General features: G+C 44.9%; 1 protein-coding gene across 4 annotated transcripts in view; it reads left to right on the plus strand.

Annotated features, from left to right (window-relative positions):
* Positions 1 to 17,663, plus strand: part of IRF2 (interferon regulatory factor 2) — a 36,916-nt gene extending 19,253 nt beyond the window's left edge. For 3 of the 4 annotated variants that reach the window (XM_064449640.1, XM_009501801.2, XM_064449641.1), the window contains 5 exons: positions 1,750 to 1,796; positions 5,695 to 5,806; positions 9,362 to 9,526; positions 14,848 to 14,894; positions 16,313 to 17,663. In XM_064449640.1, coding sequence (XP_064305710.1) covers positions 1,750 to 1,796; positions 5,695 to 5,806; positions 9,362 to 9,526; positions 14,848 to 14,894; positions 16,313 to 16,624 — 683 coding nt within the window. In that variant the 3' untranslated portion in view covers positions 16,625 to 17,663. The remainder of the gene's footprint in view (positions 1 to 1,749; positions 1,797 to 5,694; positions 5,807 to 9,361; positions 9,527 to 14,847; positions 14,895 to 16,312) is intronic. The other variant, XM_064449642.1, reaches the window with a different exon arrangement.
* The last annotated feature ends 3,234 nt before the right edge of the window (positions 17,664 to 20,897 follow it).

Below are 20,897 nucleotides of genomic sequence, written 5' to 3' on the forward strand. Positions count from 1 at the left end.
CAGGACTCCTTCAGTAAAGGAAGGTGGTTCGGGGGATATTAAGAGATCAATGCATTTAATTCAGTAGGGCATATTCAGAATACAGTAGCAAACATTTTGGTGTCTGCTCTGTTGAGCAGAGTGGGAGTAGTACACTCTTTGCTCAAAACATTAAACCATGAAACTGCTTTGTTAATTACATACCTACAGTAGGCCATGAAAAACCAACCTACCTGCAGCATGATAATGGTGAAATGGGGAACTATGTTTGAATCCCCAAATTTAGGGATTAGGTCTCTCACCTGCCAGGAGAGGACCTGGCCACCAGGTCAATGTAATGAATATTTGGTTTCTTATGGAGTAGAAACATTGGCTTCTTTATGGCTTGTTGGCTTCCGTATGGCTTCGTTGCTGGTTTATGGAGTAGAACAATGGCTTCCTTGGTCCTCTGGTATCCTCTGGTGCCTATGAGTTTTGGATGAAAAGATAACCTGCAAACCAAATGCACAGTGTTCCTCTAAAATCCAGTTCCATTCACCTGTAGCTCAGTTTGCTATTTTCTTAAATTGAGAAGTGAAAGGCACATCTTCAGTTCAAGGTCAGTGTGATCAGAAAGTATGAACTCGGGCATTTATGGGGCAGATCATGCTATGAAAGGGTGATTAATCTGCAAAAGGTAGAACATTTGCTTTGAAATTGTTTTCAGTCTCTTGTCAGTGGTGTATTTTGTATGTTCAGGCATATTTCCCTGAACCATGATGTCTCACATTGTGGTAGATTCCTCTCGTATCTGTATGAACTAGGAAAGTTCATCATGAAAGCTGACATTCTGGAGATAGGGGCTATAGCAGGAGAGGATTCTGCAGCAAGTCCAGTTACTATGAAACTCTGACATATTTTGGGACCTGTATATATTCTTACATGCCCTTTATATGTGGCACGTGACTAAATTTATGTGTGAGTGAGAGCAAAAGAATTTGACTGCAAACATTTCTAATTCTCAATGCTATCTTGTAGTAGGGATGGGAAAAATTCCTGGGACATGTCTGTGCAAACAGCGGGATAGAGCTGAGCTTGCAAGAGCAGGGCTGAGCTTCCACATCAGGGTCTCGTCAGGTCGGATCAGGGGTAGCAACGCTGGGGTCTGCCAAGGCACACAACAATTTGTGAGGGTCATATGGTGTGTGGTTTTCTGGATTCTCAAGTCTAGCATGATTGCATAAACCACTTCGCATGAACTATATATATTTCCGCCCCCACCTCAGGTTGCAGCTATTTACAAAATTATTTGTTGGAGTTTATTGTGATCTCTTTTCACGTTAAATCAATGAACAATCTCCCTTTTCCTGTAGTTACAGTGAGAGTGTCACAAATGTGAGAGAAATAAATTAAATTTTGATTTTTTTTTCCATTTTAGGAGTGTTTTTCCCCCTTCCTTAGTTTTTTAACAGGCCTTGTTGCTTAGTTTGTCACTCTTCTGTATTTTTCACCTTTATTTTTTTTTTGGCTGCAGTTGCTTTTCGCAGTCCTACCATGGTCCTTTTTTGTAGCCCTTTAAAAAGGAAACACAAAGCCAGAGTGTTCAAGGTGAATTTTTGACTGCCCAGGCCTTAAGGGGGGTTTAAAATTAAGCAAAATGTGTTCTCCCTTTCCTAGGAGGTGCTGCCATTTTGAGGCATGTTTTCGGGCTATTTGTTGGTGAATATAGAAAGTGTGAAGGATAACTCATGGCACACAGGACTTTAAGAAATCTTCCTTCTGTTGTTGCAGGAAAAAAAAATAAGTCTGAGAAGGATGACAAATTCAAACAAATTAAGGTAAGTAGTGGCTGTTTAATAGTGCAAGAGCTCATGAAAACAATCTGATGCAAATTTTTTAATAGCTCCAATAGCATATTGTGGTGGATATTTACAAATTTCTCACACTTGTGGTTTGGTTAGGTAGCTACAGCTACATGGGATGTTTGGTTTTTTAATTTTAAAAATGTGAAGGCTGTTAGAGCTGTGACTGACGTCATCTGCTGACACAGCCCTTGTGTTACAATGCCTGGAGGTTGGAAAACTGGCAGCCTTGGCAATACATTTGCCATTTGTTTGTCTGTGTAAGTAGAAATACAGTAATTATGGAAGGAATGCTTCTGAACAATAGAGCTACCTTTTGGAACAATTAGTTTCTGTGCATAAGGCATTGGGAATTCATTTTTGTTTAGGGGAGGGGGAGGAGTTCTGTCAGAGCTGCACCTCTGCTTGTGTTTTGTCAGTTAGAAGACCTAATTTGTAAAGCTCCTCAGTCACTGTCTGAGATTTCTGCTTGTTCAGACCATGGACCCAGACTGACGTTAGCTTTCCCTTCAAAGCATGGTGTTTCCTAGCTTTTGCACTTCTGCTGAGTGCCTCTACAAGGTGCTCAGTATCACACACAGGCAGGATTTGGTCTGCCTTCGATTTTTTCAAAAATCGAATTGCAAAGGTTTCAGCTCTGTCTGCAGCAGAAGGGCAGCTCAGTCCAGTGCTGTTCAGTTGTAAAGGGCTATGCCATCCACGCCTGGGCACAGGTTCTGCACCTGCTGGCCAGGAGATGCTCTGGGCCAGGTGAACCCAGAAGCCTGGGAAAACTCCTCCATTGAAACTGGGTTTGGAAGGCAGATGCTGTCCTGGTGGTTGTGACTTGTGGAGTTACGTGTCAGTATACTGTGGTTTTTAAATTGTCTTAAAGGAACCACTTTTTAACCATCCTATCTGGATCACGCAGCCATGTATGCATGTTATAACGTGACTGTGATGGTAGCATGTGTTCAGAGGGAGCCAGTAAACTCCTTTGGTCAGAGCAGAACAGCATGTGATGCCTGCCAAAGCTGGCAGCAGCACTTTGCCATTCCCCTCCTTCATAGTCTTTTTTTTCAGCCAAAATATTTAATGCCTGAAAAGCTGTAGAGGCACTTGAACAATCTTGTCCTCTCCATTAAGATGTATTTCACAAATAGTTGTTGCTGAGGGAGTCCCAGTGATACCTCGGGGATTAGTACATGTGATGTTAGGCCTGGGAGTAGGTGCCGGTGGGGTGAAGCTCACAGCTTTTGGGAGTGCTTTCCTCCGTCTCTCTTGCCCTCAGCTGCAAAGAAGCATTAGTCCAGGTGATGCAGGAACAGTGAGCTGAGCTGGCCGTGCCTCCAGCACATACCCCTACCAGCAGTACCTACTACGAGCATACGGCTCACCAGCCATCAACTACAGTATGGCCACTTAGCTCTTGTAAGCTTTGAGCTGGGGCCAGGTAGATTTCCTTTCTGTTCCCCCCTATTCTGACAAATACATACATGAGCTGGCCTCCAGATATGCCTGGATTTTAAAATAGATGCTCCTTCCACGCTCAGCTACTGTTAGACTGACTATTGAACGTTGAAGGCTGGAATAGCAGTGAAGGGTGGTGGATGAATTAATGCAAATGCACATTTCTGAGCATTGAAAGCTGCTTATAATTGCTTTGCTCAGTGATGTGAATTCCTGAGATCTGAGTTGCCTGTTTTGCATTAAATGCGTTGCAGTTACCCTCAAAACCTCTCCTTTAGTGGAGGTGAGTGGGAGGCTGCTCCATGATCTGCCTGGTAACCGCAGTGGGGTAATAGCAGAGGGAGAAGCTAAGGATCTGAGTGCAGATCTGCAAAGGGACTTCAGTGTAGCAAGTCTCACATGATGCTCCCCCCTGTTGTGGGCACCCACAGCAACTGCTGGTGGGGGTGAAGAGCCCGGCAAGGCATCTCTGAGCTTGAGCAGGGTGCTCAGGGCACTTCCTTGCTTGTCTCTGTGGATGTGAGACCTGGGCCTTACCAAATCCCTGCTCTGCCTTGGGTAAGGAGGGGTGTGAGCAGGTCTCCTACCTTGCAGATAGATCTCTGACCACTGGGCTTTGGGGCAAATGGGGTCTCTGCGTTAAAACGTGAATTTTCAGCAATAGGAGGAGGGCATAAGTGTCTGAGAAGTCTAGATAAGAATAGGCTATTTCCTTTGAAACAAAATTAAGGGCTGAACTGCCTGCCTGCAGCTTAATTTCTGCCTTATCCTAGATGTATCCTTCTGGCTATGCATGCAGCTCCCTGATGAGAGGTTTTTTTAAATTTAAGTGACACCTTTCCCCATGCATTTATCTTAGGCTTCCAGCAGGCATCTGGACACTGAAAATTTAGGTGATTTAACACTAACTGTGCCAGTGTCCAAGTCCCTTCATCGATCTGGCACCATCACCTGAGTTCCAGGATGTGTATTTGTTCCTGCAGCTCAAACAGGGCTACTAAATAAATTCCCTGTAACCAAGCCTCAGTAAAGCTGAGCAGGGTGCTGCATGGGGGCTGCTGTGTTTGCTGGGCCATTGCACAACACCAGAGGCTCAGAGCTCCAGTGTGCAGCCCTAAGCTGCCTCTGCAGTCAGTGATCCTCAGTGGATCAATAGGAGCTAATTTTATCTTTTCTGGCCATCTAGTTCTTTGACCTGTGGGTCAACACAACCGGTGCAGCTCATCAAAGACCTAGTTGCATTAGCACTAACTTTGCACTCTTCTGATGTGCAGAGGGGCCTTGGGACAGGGTGCGTGTTTGCCTTGCTTAGTGGCTGGGAAGGTGCAGACTTGTGTTGAAGTGAACAGCTCTTTTTGAGTGGATCACAATCACAGCATGTGGCATCCAGGAAGGAATTGCCACAGTGTCCTCAGTTTTTTGTCCCCATGATAATGGTTCATACGGTTAGTACTGTGAAGGGCTGGCATCACAAGTCTTGAGGTTCGCCTTTGCCCTGCCCTTGCTGAAATGCTTTGGAGCAGTGAAAGAGGGCAAGGCATGGCATCAGATCCAACTGGCAGCTCCGCACCTCTCTGTGGGTGTCTCTGGGTCAGCAGTGAGGCAGAACTTGCCTTGCAGGGCTGGCATTGGCAGCACAGAGTAAGAGCAGACTTTAGACTTTGCAGCTGATAACCCTGTAAGGGAGCCAGTACCAGGGAGGAAGCTGGACTTGAAGATAATCCTTTTAAATGTGTTTAAAGCTTTGTAAAGAAATCCTGAGTTTATGGAATTAAACTTTTTGGTGTCTATTCTGAAGAGAGTTTTTTAGGTTCCTGCTCAAGTGTACCAGACCTACAGAGATGCATCTTGTGGAAAGCTTAGTCTGTGTAGAACAGGTGGTGTTTTCCCAGTGCTATTGCCCTGTGGTAATGTTTACGTGTGATCTAAAAGGCTGTATTTAGTGTAAACACTTTGGTTTGCTTTCAGGCTTGCTGCAGAGAAAAATTAAGGCTGGAATTTAGTAATTGCTGTACAGAAATTAAGGCTCCCTTTCAGAAAACGTTAAGAGATACAGCATGTTTGGAAGGGAACAAGGAAGAATGCTAAATAGAGTGCCATTTTAAATCAATGTTTCTTCCTTGTTTGTTCCAAATGTTAATCTCTTGTAGTTAATAGCACACTAATTTCTTGCTCTCTGAAGGCTCACTCTAAATCTGAAAATTAAAATAGCTTTTGTTTCAAAGCAGAATATTTGGAAATGGAGTATCCTCTGGCTTCTCAGAGGACCAAAATAGTCGTTCTAAGACCGTGTCTAGCAGGGAGCAGGGGATACACGGAAGGCAGAAGCGATATGGTTATTAACCATCTCAGAACAAAGAGATTAACATAGTCCAGGCTCCTAAAATAAATCAGACCTGACCCAACTGTACTGTTTTCATTCTAGCAAGAGCCAGTTGAATCATCTTTTGGGATTAATGGGCTAAATGATGTCACTTCAGACTATTTCCTGTCCTCCAGTATAAAAAATGAAGTTGACAGTACAGTGAACTTCGTAGGTAAGTACTCCTATGCTTTTCTTATATGCTAAGCATACAGGTAACTTCAGAAACTCTTGTGACTCTGCCAAACTCAGCTTTCAATCAGCATTTTGCACTTTGGAGAACAGCATGGTTACAGTCAGGTCAACATATTTTTCACCAGCCCAAGCCATGTGAGCTCCTGGTTGCAGGTTAACGCCAACACCTTGCAGAGACAGCGAGCAGCGCTGTGGCAGTGTGGTGTTTCCCCTGAGAGCAAAGCACTTAAGACATGCTCAGGTGGCTTTGCCTGACATGAACTTACTCCACAGGGTAGTCCTCAGCTCTGAGGAGACAGTAGCCAGTGTCACATGGGCGTTAAACTGCAGTTGGATGGACGTTTCCCATTGCTCAAAGCAGAGGTTTGTATAGGGTACCATTTTATTTGGGAGTTTAAAATTGCAGACGAAATGGAGGAACTTGGTTCTTTTTACTGGTACCTCAACAGCAGAGTTAGCTCTTAACATCACGGAGCTAACAACAAGGATCAGCAAAGACTGCATTTAGAAACTGGTACATTAGGAATTAGCTGTCATCTCAGCATGTGAATAATTGGTTCTCAGTAGAATAATTGGGCTGGTTTTTGACAGCTCTTTTTTGGCTAAGGTTGTTGCTGCAGCAAGGGCTTCTAGAAATGTGACCCATATACCATTTTCTCTAGAATTCCATTTTTATATATGTCATAAAAGTGTTTAAAAAATGTTAGTCTTGTGTTTGGAGAGATGGCAGAAATTACGTGCAGTGACTATATTTGATGCCCATATCTTTGGTCACGAGGCTTTGCATAGTCATTCCCCTCAAGTACTTCTCTGGCTGGGCAGTTCGTGAGTAGTTTTCTTCTTTATGGCAGTTCATTTAATCAGCTGTTGCTTTGTAAGAGTGTTATAATGTGATTGTTGCTGCTACTATTACAGAGGGTTTTATAACCTGAAGTGCTTATAGTGCTATTAGTGCTTCCTGTTTACTGACGGACTCCTAAACAAATCTGAAGTGTGCCAAGGCCAATATGCGGTCTCCGGGAAGAAGCTTTGTACACTTTTGCTTTATTTTACAGTCTTAAAATCAAACGGAGGTCAATTAACAGCAGTCTTTGGAATGTACTTGGCGTTCCCCAAAATCTACTAACATCAGAGAGAGTAATTTTACTGCAAACATCTCAGTTTTCTGCTGTACGGTGTATCCTGATTTTATCATATGAATGCATGTTGCGCCTTAGAAGATCTCAGTAATTTACAGGACAGGACCCACAGTGGCAACATCAACATCTAAGAATGGTCAAAGGTCTGTCGTGGAAACCAATCAAGAGGTTCAGAGGAACAGAACTAAATTTACACCTTAAGGGCTGCCATTTTTCTCTGGACATACAGAATCCGTTTTCGGGGGTAGGACAGCAAGGCTCGGGTGGCTAACTGTCATCCAGTGTTGTTTAATTAACAGCTGGTGAAGTGTGCTGCTCATCCAGACTGGGGAGAGAAGTCCTTTTTTTAGGACTGCAAGCAGCATTCTAATGTAAATGGGGGAAAAGGGTAAAATAGGTCTGTTCTGCAGAAAGGAGGGAAGTCAGCTGGAGGGGAGGAAAGACAAACAGCACCTGCATTGTTTCTGACACACATGCAGCTCCCAAGAAAGTGGTGGGATATTGCCCAAGTGAGCACTAATTTTTGCTGTGCAAGTTTATCTTTTGAGGTGGGTAAGAAATTCATCAGGTACTGAGGAGAAAGATAAAACAGTGCAGATGGCCTGCTCATACCCTGACGGGGTTGCACAATATTGGTTTCTCCCAGATAAAAATTAACCCTCTGTATGTGTGTTCTTAACCACCCCACCCTACTCAATAAAAAGCAGGTTGTTTCAGAACCAGGAATGGTGGAAATACAGTGGAAACAAAATACTTGAAACAAAATAATAGTAATTGTAGGGAATCAACTTCTAAAAAAACCACTACCCACTATCTGTGTAATCTTCTTTATGGTGGAATTGTCTCATAAAATACAAATCCAGCTTTGGGGGCCTTTCCAGTGGTTATCTGGCACTTTGCAAAGCAAAAGGATATGCAGCTTTTTTCAGGGAGAAAAACCTGTCACTTTTCTTTTTCAAAAAGTCATGTTCTAGCCTTTTCTAAAGATAGAAGGTAGGGATGGATTGTGTGTATATACACGGGCATTCATGTATATTTGTCTTAGTTCATTCAGGAATAGATGCTATGTTTAGCCTTTTTTAAAATTAAGAATTAGAGTACTTAGGTCACTTAACAGAAGAAATTAAAGATCTACTGTGCTTCGTTGCCTACATTTTTTCCCATCATGGGTCTAGGAAAAAATGTACTGTCTGAACTAACAGTACAGCACCATGTTCGTACAGAATTTGTCAGTAGGAAGATTGTTCCTTTTGAAGCTCTATGTTCCAGTGAAAGAATATCTATCATCCTTCCCTTTCTCTTGGACAACTGTGGATTCACGTTAGCCATCCTCTGAGACAGCTCCATCCCCCTGTGCTCTTCAAATCTACCTGGTGGCTTTCAGCTCCATGCTGGATTAATGCAGTTGTCATGTGTCCATACTGCTGGGATCGATAGGGGAGTTGTACAAGACAGAGGGAATTGTCTCAAGTGGCTCCAAAGAAGTGAGGTTCTGGCTTTCACCATAGTTTTGCTTTGCTTTGTGACTTCTTGATACCTCAGTTTATACCCGTTTCAAAAGGGTGTTTTGTAGCACAATTAAATGTTTGCGAAGCATTTCAGGACACTTGCAAAGCATCCTTGGTGCCTTCACTTTGTAGAAATAAATAATGTTCCTCTGGTATTAAATATCATCTGCCTGGGAGAATAGGAAAACCCTCTGTTAATAACTAACCAGACTGTAGCTTTCAGTCACAGAGCATGGGGATTACAGACTACAGGTACAATTGTGCTTTTCTACATACCATCACTGGCATTGCAAGGATCAGTGCAAATAAGCACCTAATTGCAGGAGAAATTTTTCACAGGTTCATGTCATGTATCAGTCAGAGTCCCACCATATTTTACATAACCATGTGGCCATTTTTGTGCATGCCAATTCTGGTCTTCTGGTGCATAAGTTACATGAAAGCATCCAGAGGCCATGAGTTGTTGGCAGGTTGCTGGGTGAGGATGCTTTCCCAAATTAGGAGAGATTGCTGTTGTCCATATGTCCTGGTGAGACCATGTTTCTAGGTGGAGGAGGAGTGTGGCTGTGGTCTTCCCTGAGAAAGCCTCTGGACGGGCGGTATATCAAGGAGGGCTCAAGGACATTATGTGTGAGAGCCAGAGGAGAGTTAGGCATTTTCAGTCATCACAAGTGGGGAAAAAGATGTCCCTGAAGGTGATGGAAACTAAATAAATCTCACAGGTTTCCTTTAGAAGTCCCATTGAAAGCAGGTGGTGGGCATGGAAGAAAGTGCTGAGATGGTATTGAAGACTGACTCAAATAGCAAGCAGGCTTCAAGGACAGGCTCTTAGAGATCCAGTGGGGTCAAGGTGTTATGAGTAATCAATTTTTTATTTCTAACCCCAAGTTGTAGGACAGCAGCACCTTGATGGCAGCAGCGAGGAGCAGGTGATAGTTGCCAATCCTCCTGATGTTTGCCAGGTAGTAGAGGTGACAACAGAAAGTGACGAACAGCCCCTCAGCATGAGCCAGCTGTACCCCCTACAGATCTCCCCTGTCTCATCCTATGCAGGTAAGCATCCTGGCATTTCTTTACACACTTTTTTTCGGAAATGTTTGGAAGACACTGAGGAAAAGGGGGCTCTTCCAGGGTAACTGGCAAAGATCCAGAAATGTCTGTTTGGCTGCCTTCTGCATTTTTAACAAAACTCACAAACTCACAGTCCTCCACTCATTTCACATTGGGAAACAGCTCGGCAGATCTGTGGTTGGAAATGTAAGCTGCAGATTTTAGCCTGTGACTAATGGAAAAAGAACCTTTTTAGATGTAAGCAGAGAGGTCCTTTCATCTTTTATTAGGGGGGCATTTTCAGTGGTACAAATTATGTGCTGCAAATATAGCGTGTCCCTTTGGCCCCTGTCTTACTAAAGATTAAAGGTCTTCTCTGCTGTATGTTTCCTCAGTGCCTAGCACAGTGGGCACAGAGTGCTAAGGGCTGCACTAATGATATATAATGCAGATGTGGAGCTGAGGGCCCTGGGGGAGTGGATCTGCCTTGTTACAGATAGTCTGCAGACTAGAACAGCAATGTAGTGACTGATAAGAAGTGGTTCTGCAAGCAGCAGAGCTGTGGATGTCTGGCTTCCACTCTCTGCCTCCCATCTGGATTCTCTGATATCTAAAAAGGGGTGTGATAACAAGCTTTTTCCTGAGTCAGGGTGATAATGGTTTTTCTTTTTTGTCTGGCCTCTTATTTTCATAAAACTGGTAGGAAGTTAAGAACCTTTGGCACTCATTTATCCCTTATCCAAGTCTGACAGTGTGTTCAGAAGTTGTTTGGGGAGAACAGATGCAAATGTACACGTGGGCATGCTATATAGACTACCTGCAATCATATAAGCCTTATTTCCGTAGGAAGCAGAGCAAAGCCACATTTGAAAGTAGTAAAAGTTTCAGATCCAACCTGTCGTTCCTTTTTTTAACGTGTTGCTAACTTGCAAGCCTCAGGAGACAGGGTAGAAACACAAATGTCATCTTTTTAGGCAAACTTAAGTATTAATTGTTCCCCATGCAATTCATTATTTTACACATGGTTTTGCCTTTGACTCATTAGGCTGAAATTACTTCCAGACACATTTTTATAAAATATGTATTTAGTAGTTTTTATCTTTGGGTCAGGGTGAATAGTAGGATGTTCCTTTGAATGGCCTCCAATGTTAGTCTCACGCATGTTGATAAATGATTATGCCTCCCAATGTGTTTAGTCTGTAATGGCCAAAGCATTTAGAAGGGCTTTGCAAAGCGTAAGGTAGGGGGATGAGGGTGCTTTAACTTATTAGCAGCTGGGAGATGGGGTCTTTGAAACATTTGTCCTCTTTCGAAAGCTTCTTGCAAAACATTTCCCCTCTGTGTGAACACAACAGTGATGTTTTCTTTTAACCTCAGCTACAGGATCTAAGTTGCAAACAAAAGTAACGGTCTTGGTTTGGAAGTCATTGCTTGGACTGGGACAATAGAGAGAGGTGGTCTGGTGCCAGGAGAACCACCCTGACATCAGCAAGTCATGAGCTACCTCCCCTAAAGTCAATGCAACAACCTTGCATAAGGAAAATGAGGCATCACTGAAGTATTTCTTCTATCTCCTTATGTTGTCTTAGTATCCTGGTGGCCTTCAGCTGTCCTAACTCATAGCAGAACCTGCTATCCCATAACTCAGATAACACAGAGGTGATTTCATGTCACTGACATGTTTTTGAATGCATCTCAGTGCAGCTCTTGATCATCCTGGTTACTCTGGCTAGAGTGGATTACTACAAGGGTCTGTCCTGGGACAAGTACCTACTAAATATATCCATGAGCAGAAGAGGTGTTGTTGGTGTACACACTTGTGAAGTTTACAGGGGACACCAAATAGGGGACACCAGTCAAGATGCTTGAGGGCAGTGCCACCATCCAAAGACACCTGAAGAGACTGCAGGAATGGACCAGCAGAAACCTTATGAAATCCATCAAGAACAGTTGCCAAGTCCTGTGCCTGGGAAGGAAGAGTCTTTTGCAGTGATAGAGGCTGGGGCTGATGGGATGGGGATCAGCTCTGCAGAAAGGTGGGTGGGCAGTAAGCTGAACATGAAACAGCAGAGCGCCCTAGCCACAGAGGAGGCTACCAGCTTTCAGGAGTGTGGCCAGTAGATCTAAGGAAGTGCTTATCCCCCTCTACTCAAGCACTACTTCTGGAATATTGGGTCCAGTCTTGAGTACCCCAGTCCAAGAAATATACAAACAAACGGGAGCAAGCACAGGGAAGGTCTACCAGGATGGTCAAGGGCTGGAGCACTCACTCTGTGAGGAGATACTGGGGGACTGGGGCTTGTTCAGCCTGGAGAAGAGGTGGTTTTGAGGACCTCATAGCAGCCTGCCCCTACCTGCAGGGATGTTACTGAGAAGGCAAAGCCAGGCTCTTCACAACAGTGCATAGTGGGAGGGCGAGTAACAGTAGGCATAAATTGAAACAGGAGAACTTGGTGCAGCTGGATATAAGAAAACATGTCATCTTTTTCACCACAAGGACAGTCAGGCAGTAAAGCAGGATGCCCAGAAAGGTTGTGCTGCCTCCATTCTTGGAGGTTTTCAAGACCTGACTGGATAAGACCCCATGATCCAGTCCTGTAGCTGGCCCTGCTTTGAGCAAGAGGTTGGGCTGTAGACCTCCTGACGTCCCTTCCAGCCTGAATTGTTCTGTGAACGTCCTTCTTTTAAAGCATGCATTTGCCCTTGATGCAGGAGTGAGGACAGGGGTCTGTGGTTTGTTAGAACCCTGAAACTTGTAGGACTGTGAGTGTTTCTGGCTTTGTCTTGCTCCCCACAAGCCTGTACAGTAGAACCACGGGTGCCCTGGCCCTGTGCTCATGGGTTTGCTGGGTAGAGCTGCCTGCTCTGTCAGGTGCTACTGCTGAATGGCAGGAAAGAGTATAACCATAACAGCTGTGTAGGAACAGATAGTTTAGCTCTTCTGAAACAACAACAAAAAAGTAGCCTGAGGTATCAGCTGTCCTACATAAATCTGTTTTATTTCAAAAACACCTCTAGTTCCTTTCTGAGGTTACTCAGGCAAGTGATATGAGTGGCCCTTGTGAGTTTTCTCATATTTCCACTGACGTCTATGAAATCCATTTTTTTTTAGTACTGAGGCTGTTGTCAACCTCCTCTTGTGTTTGACACCGATTCAAATAACCTCTTGATTGAAATAACCTCCCTAACTTTCCATGCCTGAGTGGCTAGCTTCCCTGGCTTTGCTAACTATAGTACTATCTCTTGCTCAGCATTTGGTTATGTATAAACACCAAGGATGGATTCCTTTTCAGCTGCATCACTCTTTTTTTGTTGCCACATGTTTCTTCATGTCAAGGAATATCTGTTTCTTATCCCTATGTGGATTCTGCTTATTGATTCTATCTCCAGGGCCATATCTCCTTTGCACAGATTAATTTCTGCCTCTCCCACCCCCAGGATGGCTTAATTAGCCAGCTTAATCATGTTGGCACATCTCTCTTTACCTGGACCAGTGAATTAGAAGCCCTGCAGAGTGTTAACTTCACAGGGCTTTGCAGTTAGATTTAACCTTTCAGACTGTTCCTCTGCTTACTGCATGCTACGGTGGAGACTCTGGAGTAGGGCAGATGCTAGCTTTGGAAGTAGTAGCCTGGAGTAGCTGAGCTGCCTGCTTCCTTGCTTCAGAAGGACTTTGGGTGCATTGGGACGAGGCACAGTCCATGCACGCATAGCACTCGTTTTATGTCCAGTGCAGAGCACAAAGTTACTCTCTGGGAAGGCAGAATCATGGTTTATGGTCGCAGGGGTGCAGAGGCTGTGCAGAGCAGTCTGCATGGGGTAAAATGGGTAACACAGAGTGGAGAGTGGAAACTGGGGCTTGAGAGCTCACTAGGCTGTTACAGTTACTCATCACATTGTTCCTTCAACCTTGCAATTTCTGGGCTCCCCTTAACTCAGGGAGTGGATGAGCCCTATTTGCTTAGCCCTGGTGGGGGGGTTGGAGAAAGACCCCTTTCTGGTAGATCGTAGAATCATAGAATTGTTTAGGTTGAAAAAGACCTTTAAGATCATCAAGTTCAACCATTAACCTAGCACTGCCAAGTCCACCACTAAACCATGTCCCTAAGCAGCACATTTACACATCTTTTAAATAACTCCAGGGATGGTGACACAACCACTTCCCTGAGTAGCCTGTTCCAATGCTTGACAACCCTTTTGGTGAAGAAATTTTTCCTAATATCTTATCTAAACCTCCCCTGATGCAACTTGAGGCCATTTCCTCTCATCCTATCACTTGTTACTTCGGAGGAGAGGCTGACGCCCACCTCACTACAACCTCCTTTCAGGTAGTTGTAGAGAGCGATAAGGTCTCCTCTGAGCCTCCTAGAATCGTAGTGTTATCCTCCCAGGAAACAGGAAGGCACAGACTGGTCCTGAAAAGAGGGGTTTGTTCCCCATCTCAGATATATCTGAGGCATGTCACACTCAGCCAGCCCATAGGCCAAGAGCCTGACTCTCAGATGCTGGGAGACCTCCATTCAGACACACTTGCTTGAAAATACGGGCAAAATTCCTGGGTTTTGGGCTCTTCTGCAAGGGGGGGAATGCAGCTGCAGGAGAATGGCCATCCTGCTGGAGCTGTGCCCCTGTGTTAGCCCTCTGGTTAAAGTGGTATGGGTGAAGGATGCCTTGTGTGGCAGGAGGAGGTGATGGGGCTGGAGATAGAGTTTCTACATGCTTGAGTGGTGGGTGAGGGGTTGAGAAATAGGCTGGGGTGGGGCTGGCCATGGGTGGCAGAAGCGAAAGGAGAGCAAAGTATAACAACAGTAATAAAGCGCCAGAAGTGACAACAAGCCCTTGAGGCAGCAGGCTGAGATAACAGTTCATGAAACAAAAACACACTTATCTCCTCTGGGGTGGAATTGTTGCTGGTTTTTCAAGGAGATAAAAATAAGGACTTGGACAGAACTTTGCTCTTTGCCAGGCCTGAAGCTGCCAAGAGAGGGCAAGGGAAAAGGGGCATCCCCAGCTTATAGGAGGCTCTTCTATCTGCCCAAAAAGCACAAATCTCTTTCTTCCCTCTCCATTGTTGTCTGTCTTTTCCAGTGCATAACCATGTTAACTGTGATAACCATATGAATTTACCCAAGTTATTCAATGCAGCTGTGCTGCCTAGCCGTTGAATTGCTATTACTGCGGCAGGGGGTCCATTGTTTTCTGGTTGTTTGACTTGACCCTGTTTGCTTCCACTTGTTGGAAGTGGATCAGATCTCTTGAGCTGGATTTTGCTACTGTAGATAGAATAGCGTGAGTTTCATTTTTGTTTCTGTTTTGTTTGACAGAAAGTGAAACAACTGACAGCGTTCCAAGCGATGAAGAAAATGCAGAGGTAAGTGTTTTCTGGATTTTTAACACTTTGGAGCAAGGTCTCCAGAACAACATCTTTAGGTATTCTTCCCCCTCCTCCATTTGCAACTCTGTCTGCCAGTGGAGTATTTATTTTAATAATAGCTGGGGGAGGAAAACAAACCAGGAAGGTTCAAGGGAGACCAACATTTCAGTGATTGGCAGAATGGACAACTCTACAAGTTCTTTCCTCCTCATCTGTCCAAACTACACTGAGATTAATTTGCATGATAAGATGTTCTGGAGAGCCATCAACAGTGCCGGCTAGTTCATTAATATGATGCATTGACATTGCTGGGTAGTGAGTATTTTAACTTGGTTGAAAGCATGCTCACTTCGTTTTCCTTAAATGGCACCTGAACTCCTACAATTGGAGGAAATGCTTACAGGTATGATGGAAATGCAACTGGAATGTTTGACGTATGTGAAGCAAAATGCTTTCCAGTCAGTTGGGTGTTGCTGGGTGAAATGAATCCGTGGAGAAAACACACTCGCTGTGGGTATTGAGAGGAAAACAGTGAAAGTTTCCTGAGCTGCATCTATGCAAAACGAGCACTCGTCTTTTCTTTTGGGGATGCCATCAAGTGACTAGACCTACCGATCTCCATGAGATCTCTTGGAGGCCAGGGGAAGCCCACTGAGGACACTTAGATGCATGGTGCTCCAGCTGCATTCTTGCAGAAGGCCTCTTGCAAATCTCTCTCCTGCTGTGCCCCCCAGAAAGCCCTCTGAGTCCTCCTTCTTGGAGAACTGCAGGTTGTGCAGCTGTATAACGGCACAGCTAACCCTCTCAGTTTAGTCTCTCGTGCCTTGGTTAGGGTGGAGCCACTATGTATGCTGCCAATAATGACTCCCCAAACCTCCTTTGACAGAACGTGCCACTACGGCATGTGTGATGGGGAAAGGACTGGATGCTTTCCTTGGCAAACCTCCTGTCTGTGATGGGGGACACACTATCAAGTGACAGCGGTCTTCCCGGCAGCCTCATCTGTGTTGACAGTTTGGGCAGTGCTGTCTGAGAGGTGTTGAGTCTCTGTGCCTGCCTATTGGCAGGAGGCTGATTGCTCTTGGTAACAAAGGAGACACTTCCATTCAAAGCTCTGAGTGCTCAGTCCTCTGTGTCCATTTCTGCATCTGGCATACTGGGAATAAGGCCTTTATTTTCCATCAGAAGAGTGGGCAGAGCCTCTTGAGTGCCGTAGAGGCATCCAAGGTTTAGGAACATTACTTCAGAAGGGGAGAAGTGGCTGAGAGCAGACAGTCAAAACCAGCAGCTAGAGGCTCAGGCTTTTAGAGATGGAGTAACTCCTGTGCAATTTGTGGATGTTTCTGTCTTCATCTCATTACTTGGAGCACTTTGCAAAGTTGCACTCGCTCATACAATCTTTGCTTCTTTTTTAGGGACGACTTCATTGGCAGAAGAGAAACATTGAAGGCAAACAGTATCTCAGCAATCTGGGAATGAGGAACACTTCTCATATGCTTCCCAGCATGGCAACTTTTGTAGCCAACAAGCCTGACCTCCAAGTCACCATCAAAGAAGAAAGCTGCCCACTGCCTTACAACAGCTCCTGGCCCCCTTTCCCTGACATCCCTCTGCAACAAGTAATGTCCACAGCCTCCACAAGCAGCAGCCGGCCAGACCGTGAGACACGGGCCAGCGTCATCAAGAAAACATCAGACATCACCCAGTCGAGAGTCAAGAGCTGCTAAGCCTTTGACGGTGTGCTTTTTAGCTTTGTTTTGTTTGGTTTTGTATTTTACGTTTCTCTAGGAGAGGTTCATCCCTTGACGCACACGAGACAAACCTAAGGTGAAGCCTTGGCAATATAAAACATTGCTGTGTCCGACTCCAGTGCCGGAGTGTTTTTAACTCAGGACTCCAGCTGTCAGTCTGTACACCTAGGCGGACTTCCAAGGTTGCTACATAGGAAAAAAGCCCAAGAACTTTGGCCCACTCACAGGTTCCAGTGTTTCATAAGAGGACCAACCGACCACAAGGGAAGTGGTGCTGCTGCGCTTCTTGCTGTCAAGGCTGTGATGGAACTGAAAGCCTCAGAATGGAAGAGAAAATGTGAACTAGCTGGAATATTTTTAAATAAAGAAAAATCTATTGTGAATATTGTACATAGTGCAGTACTAGCAACGTTGCAGTCTGCTTCTGCACCTTATTAAGAAAGCACTTACGAAAGGCCTTTTATTACCTTGCTCTACTTAATGGCACATTGAAGGTCCCTCCTCACCTGTATTCTTTTCCAAGGCTATTCTTGCTAAAGTGTCTAAAGAATAGAGGAAAGGAAAGGAAGTTAAAACTTCCCATGTGGATTTCATACGTTTTAAGACTGCTTTTCTCATGTTTGTTTCTAATCTGCTATGCTTGAATGCCGCGTGGTACAATAGGAAAAAAAAAAGAAACCTATTACAGAGATATTATGCAAATTCCCAGATTTAAAAAAAAAAGAAGAAGAAAAATACTCTAATTCTAACCAGAGCAAGCTTTTTTATTTTTTATACAGGGGAATATTTTATTCAAAGTAAAATTCTAAAGTGAATATAATTTTTTTTAATCTTTTCTACAACAAATTTATAATTTTAAGATTCAGTCCTTGGTTATCAGCAGTTATTACATCCTTGTGGCACATTTTTTTTTTTTTAATTTTGTAAAGGTGAAATAGCTTTTATGAGCTCATGTAGCAATCAGATTATCCTGTGGATTGATAATAAATATGCTATATAGTTAAATTTTTAATAATCCTCTTGTTTGCCTCTCTTTTTTAATCTTTCAGAAGCCCCAGATGGCATGGGTTTGGTAGGTGAATGTGACCTCTCAGAGCAAGCAATTAGCATGAGGTGCCTTTACAATTTCTGAAGTACCCATCTAACGGAATGGGAAGTACTGTGCTTGAGACAGGTCGAGGTGGAAAGAGGAACTAGAGCTTAGAGGTGATGTACTCTTGAGTTTGGCCTCACGTGCAGAGCTTGTGAGTTGGGGCACCTCTTCTGCTGTTATTCTGTGGTTGGGCTTTGAGCAAGTCACCTTATGGAAGGGGTCTTGTGGAGGTCTATCCCCCCGCCCAGTGCAGGCTCGCTGTGCTTGCCCCATTCCTGGTAGGTCTCTTTAGCTTGCTCACAGTTCCCTCGTCCAAAAGAATCTCTTTTTGCAGAGTTTCAAGCAATAACTCCTTATTAGTGGAATGAATCAGAAGTCAAATAAACATTCCCCAAGGCTTTCAATATACACCACGTGATGGCAAGTTCTGATTCCGCTGGGTCTTTGAGGGAGGCTGCTTGCAGGGCTGCGTGGTGGTGGTGGTGGACGATAAGCCATGCCATTGACTCTGTGAAGCTCTGTGCGCTTTGGGCTGGCACTGGCATGGGCAGAAGTTCACAGTTCTTACCCTCTTGCAGCTTTTCAGTCTGTTTGAACTTGAACGGATTGATTCAGGTATGTAAAATACGTGGACACAGTGTGTCCCTCAGGTGTGATTGCCATTCTGATACCAACCTGACAGGTACCTGAGCCGAGAGCTGTGTATATTGGCTGATGAGCAGTAACATGCACAAAAAACGCTGCATCACAGGGAGATGTGCTAACTGCCTGTTGAAAAGGGAAAGCAAACATTAGGGTTTTGCCATGTTCTTAACCTCATGCCACAACTCCAGACAAGTCCATGTGAAACCTGCAATTTTGTCTTGCCAACCCACTGCCTGGTGGCCTGGGCAGACAAGGTTAGAGCTTTGGTTGGGGTTGGGAGGAGGATACCCCAAGCAGTATTTGAAGTGAGGCTGAAAACGTGTAATGGTTAAAATCATTGTGTGTAAACTTTCTGGTCTCTGCCCCTTTCCCTTCGCTGTGCGCTCACCCTCCCACTGGCCCTTGAGGTCCAGAAGCCATAAGGTTTGGTCTTCCTCAGGGAGATTGTGTATGTGCACATGTGTGTGTGTGTACATGGATGTTACGGTGAGTCTCTGGCATCCCAAATCCTTTGCCAGCAGGGTTTTGAGGCTCATGGCAGGTTTATTTTTCTTGGTTTTGGGGCTCACATGGGTTTATTTTTATATTTTCTTAACACGGTCTGCTTTGGTTTTTGGAAGTTTTTCCAAACTCCCAAGCTAAAGTTTGGAAGTTCCTCTGTAGCACCTCCTAGCCCCTTTTAAGATAACGGGCTCTTGTCTGTCAGCGAGGGACCCCACAGGGTCACAGAATAGCTGGGGCTCTAAGGGACTCCTGGGGCACTTTGGGTCCAACCTTTTGTTGAAAGCAGGATCTTAGAGTAGGTTATCCAGGGCCCTGTCAAACCAAGTCTTGAATATTTCCAGTAAGGAAATTCTCTTCTAAACTTCATGAATCCCTTTCTTTGAGCCTTTCTTCATGTGGTGAGCTCCCCAGCCTGCCGCTGGCCCTTAGGGTAGGGATGTGTTTGCGGCTGGAAGCTGCAGGTGGAGGGAAAGAGAAGACCCAGTCAAGTGGGGCTGGAAACATCATGCAATGTAAACTATGTAATGTAAATGTAAATGGTGCTAATCTCCTCCAATGAGTATTTAGTCTGTGGACAGAGAAAGGCTCTTCTTACCTCTGGCTCAGTCTGGGTTTAGTGTTAAGAGTTGAGGCTGAGAGAAAGCCCAGAGGTAGGGTTGTGTGGGGACTGGAAAGCACCTTCCAAAACCAACAGAGAAGACTCAAGGCTTTTGCTTTACAGATACCTCTGCCATGGCCTGCTCTCTCTTCACCGCACAGATTGGTGGTGTTAAATGTTGGCACTTCTCTGCAGGCCTCCAGGCAAGCGGCCGAGCCCTGTGAATTACATACTGTGAGAGGCAGTGGGCTTTCCTCGGTCATAGCAGTGGTTTGAGCTCCCTGCCCCTCACCCATGGCACTGAGGAAGCATCTCGGAGGCCTTGTAGCTTCCTCCAAAGCTCCTTTTTATGTCTGACCTTCTTGCATGAGCACTCCCTGACCTCAGTCCTGCATGTCCATCTCAGAGAGGGAACATGTTTGCCCTTCATGGCAAAACATTTTGCCTTTCTCAGTCCCTGAGGCTCACTCAGGTGCCTACACAGAGCCTGGCCTCCAACAGGGCCGCTGAAGAGGAGTGAGGGCTGAGCTGTCTTTATGTGTGTCCTGCATGACTTTGGGTGAGAGCCTGCCTTCAGCAAGCTGTGCTGGTCACTGGGGAAAGGAGCTGGTTGCCCAAGGGCTGCCTGAGTTTTTCTGCATCTATAAATGTTTGTCTGCAAAGCAAACTGTCGCTTGCCAGGAGATGGACTTGCTGCTCTTAGCTTCAGCCATCTGAAAATGATGAGTAGTCGATGGGGAAAGGCAGGCACCTAAAGCAAGTTACTTGGTTGCATCTTGCCTCTGGTTGTTCCACGCAAGAGTTGGCACCAGCATGCTGATGGTCAGGTAACTCAGATCGGTCTCCCCTTGGTCCTGTGAGGAGGGCAGCTGAGCTGCAAAATCGCTAACCCCAACCCTGCTCCGGTAGCTGCGCATTAGGAGACACGCACACATACCTCTGGGAATGGTGTGCATACTTGGTAAATTCCCCTCTTCCCAGGGCTTATATGTTTGGAGCTGTTCCAAGAGGTATCCAGACACGGCAGTTACAGTATGTATCCATAACACTGTTACATCAAAGAGAATATCAACCACGTAAAGGCAGTGACTCTCCAACTTGCTCAGACCAAAGGCAGTTGGCCAACCACGGGGTGATGTAAATGCAAAGGAGCATTTCTTCAGGCTGGGACATCACACATTTATTCTGAAATGCAATATTTGATTATGTTTGTTATTCATGCTTGCAAAACTACATAAAATCATTAAAAAACATCCAGCCTTTAATAGCACAACTGCCAAATCAGTTCTGGAACACTGGAAACCAGATGCCTGTTGATTAGCACTACGAGTAATACCAAGTTAGTCTCATCGTGCAATTTTGTGATGTGGTCAGCAGGCGAGCCTGAGCGAAGGCCAGGAGGGAGGTAG

Source organism: Phalacrocorax carbo, chromosome 4, assembly GCF_963921805.1.
Source record: "Phalacrocorax carbo chromosome 4, bPhaCar2.1, whole genome shotgun sequence".
Taxonomy (NCBI): Eukaryota; Metazoa; Chordata; class Aves; order Suliformes; family Phalacrocoracidae; genus Phalacrocorax; species Phalacrocorax carbo.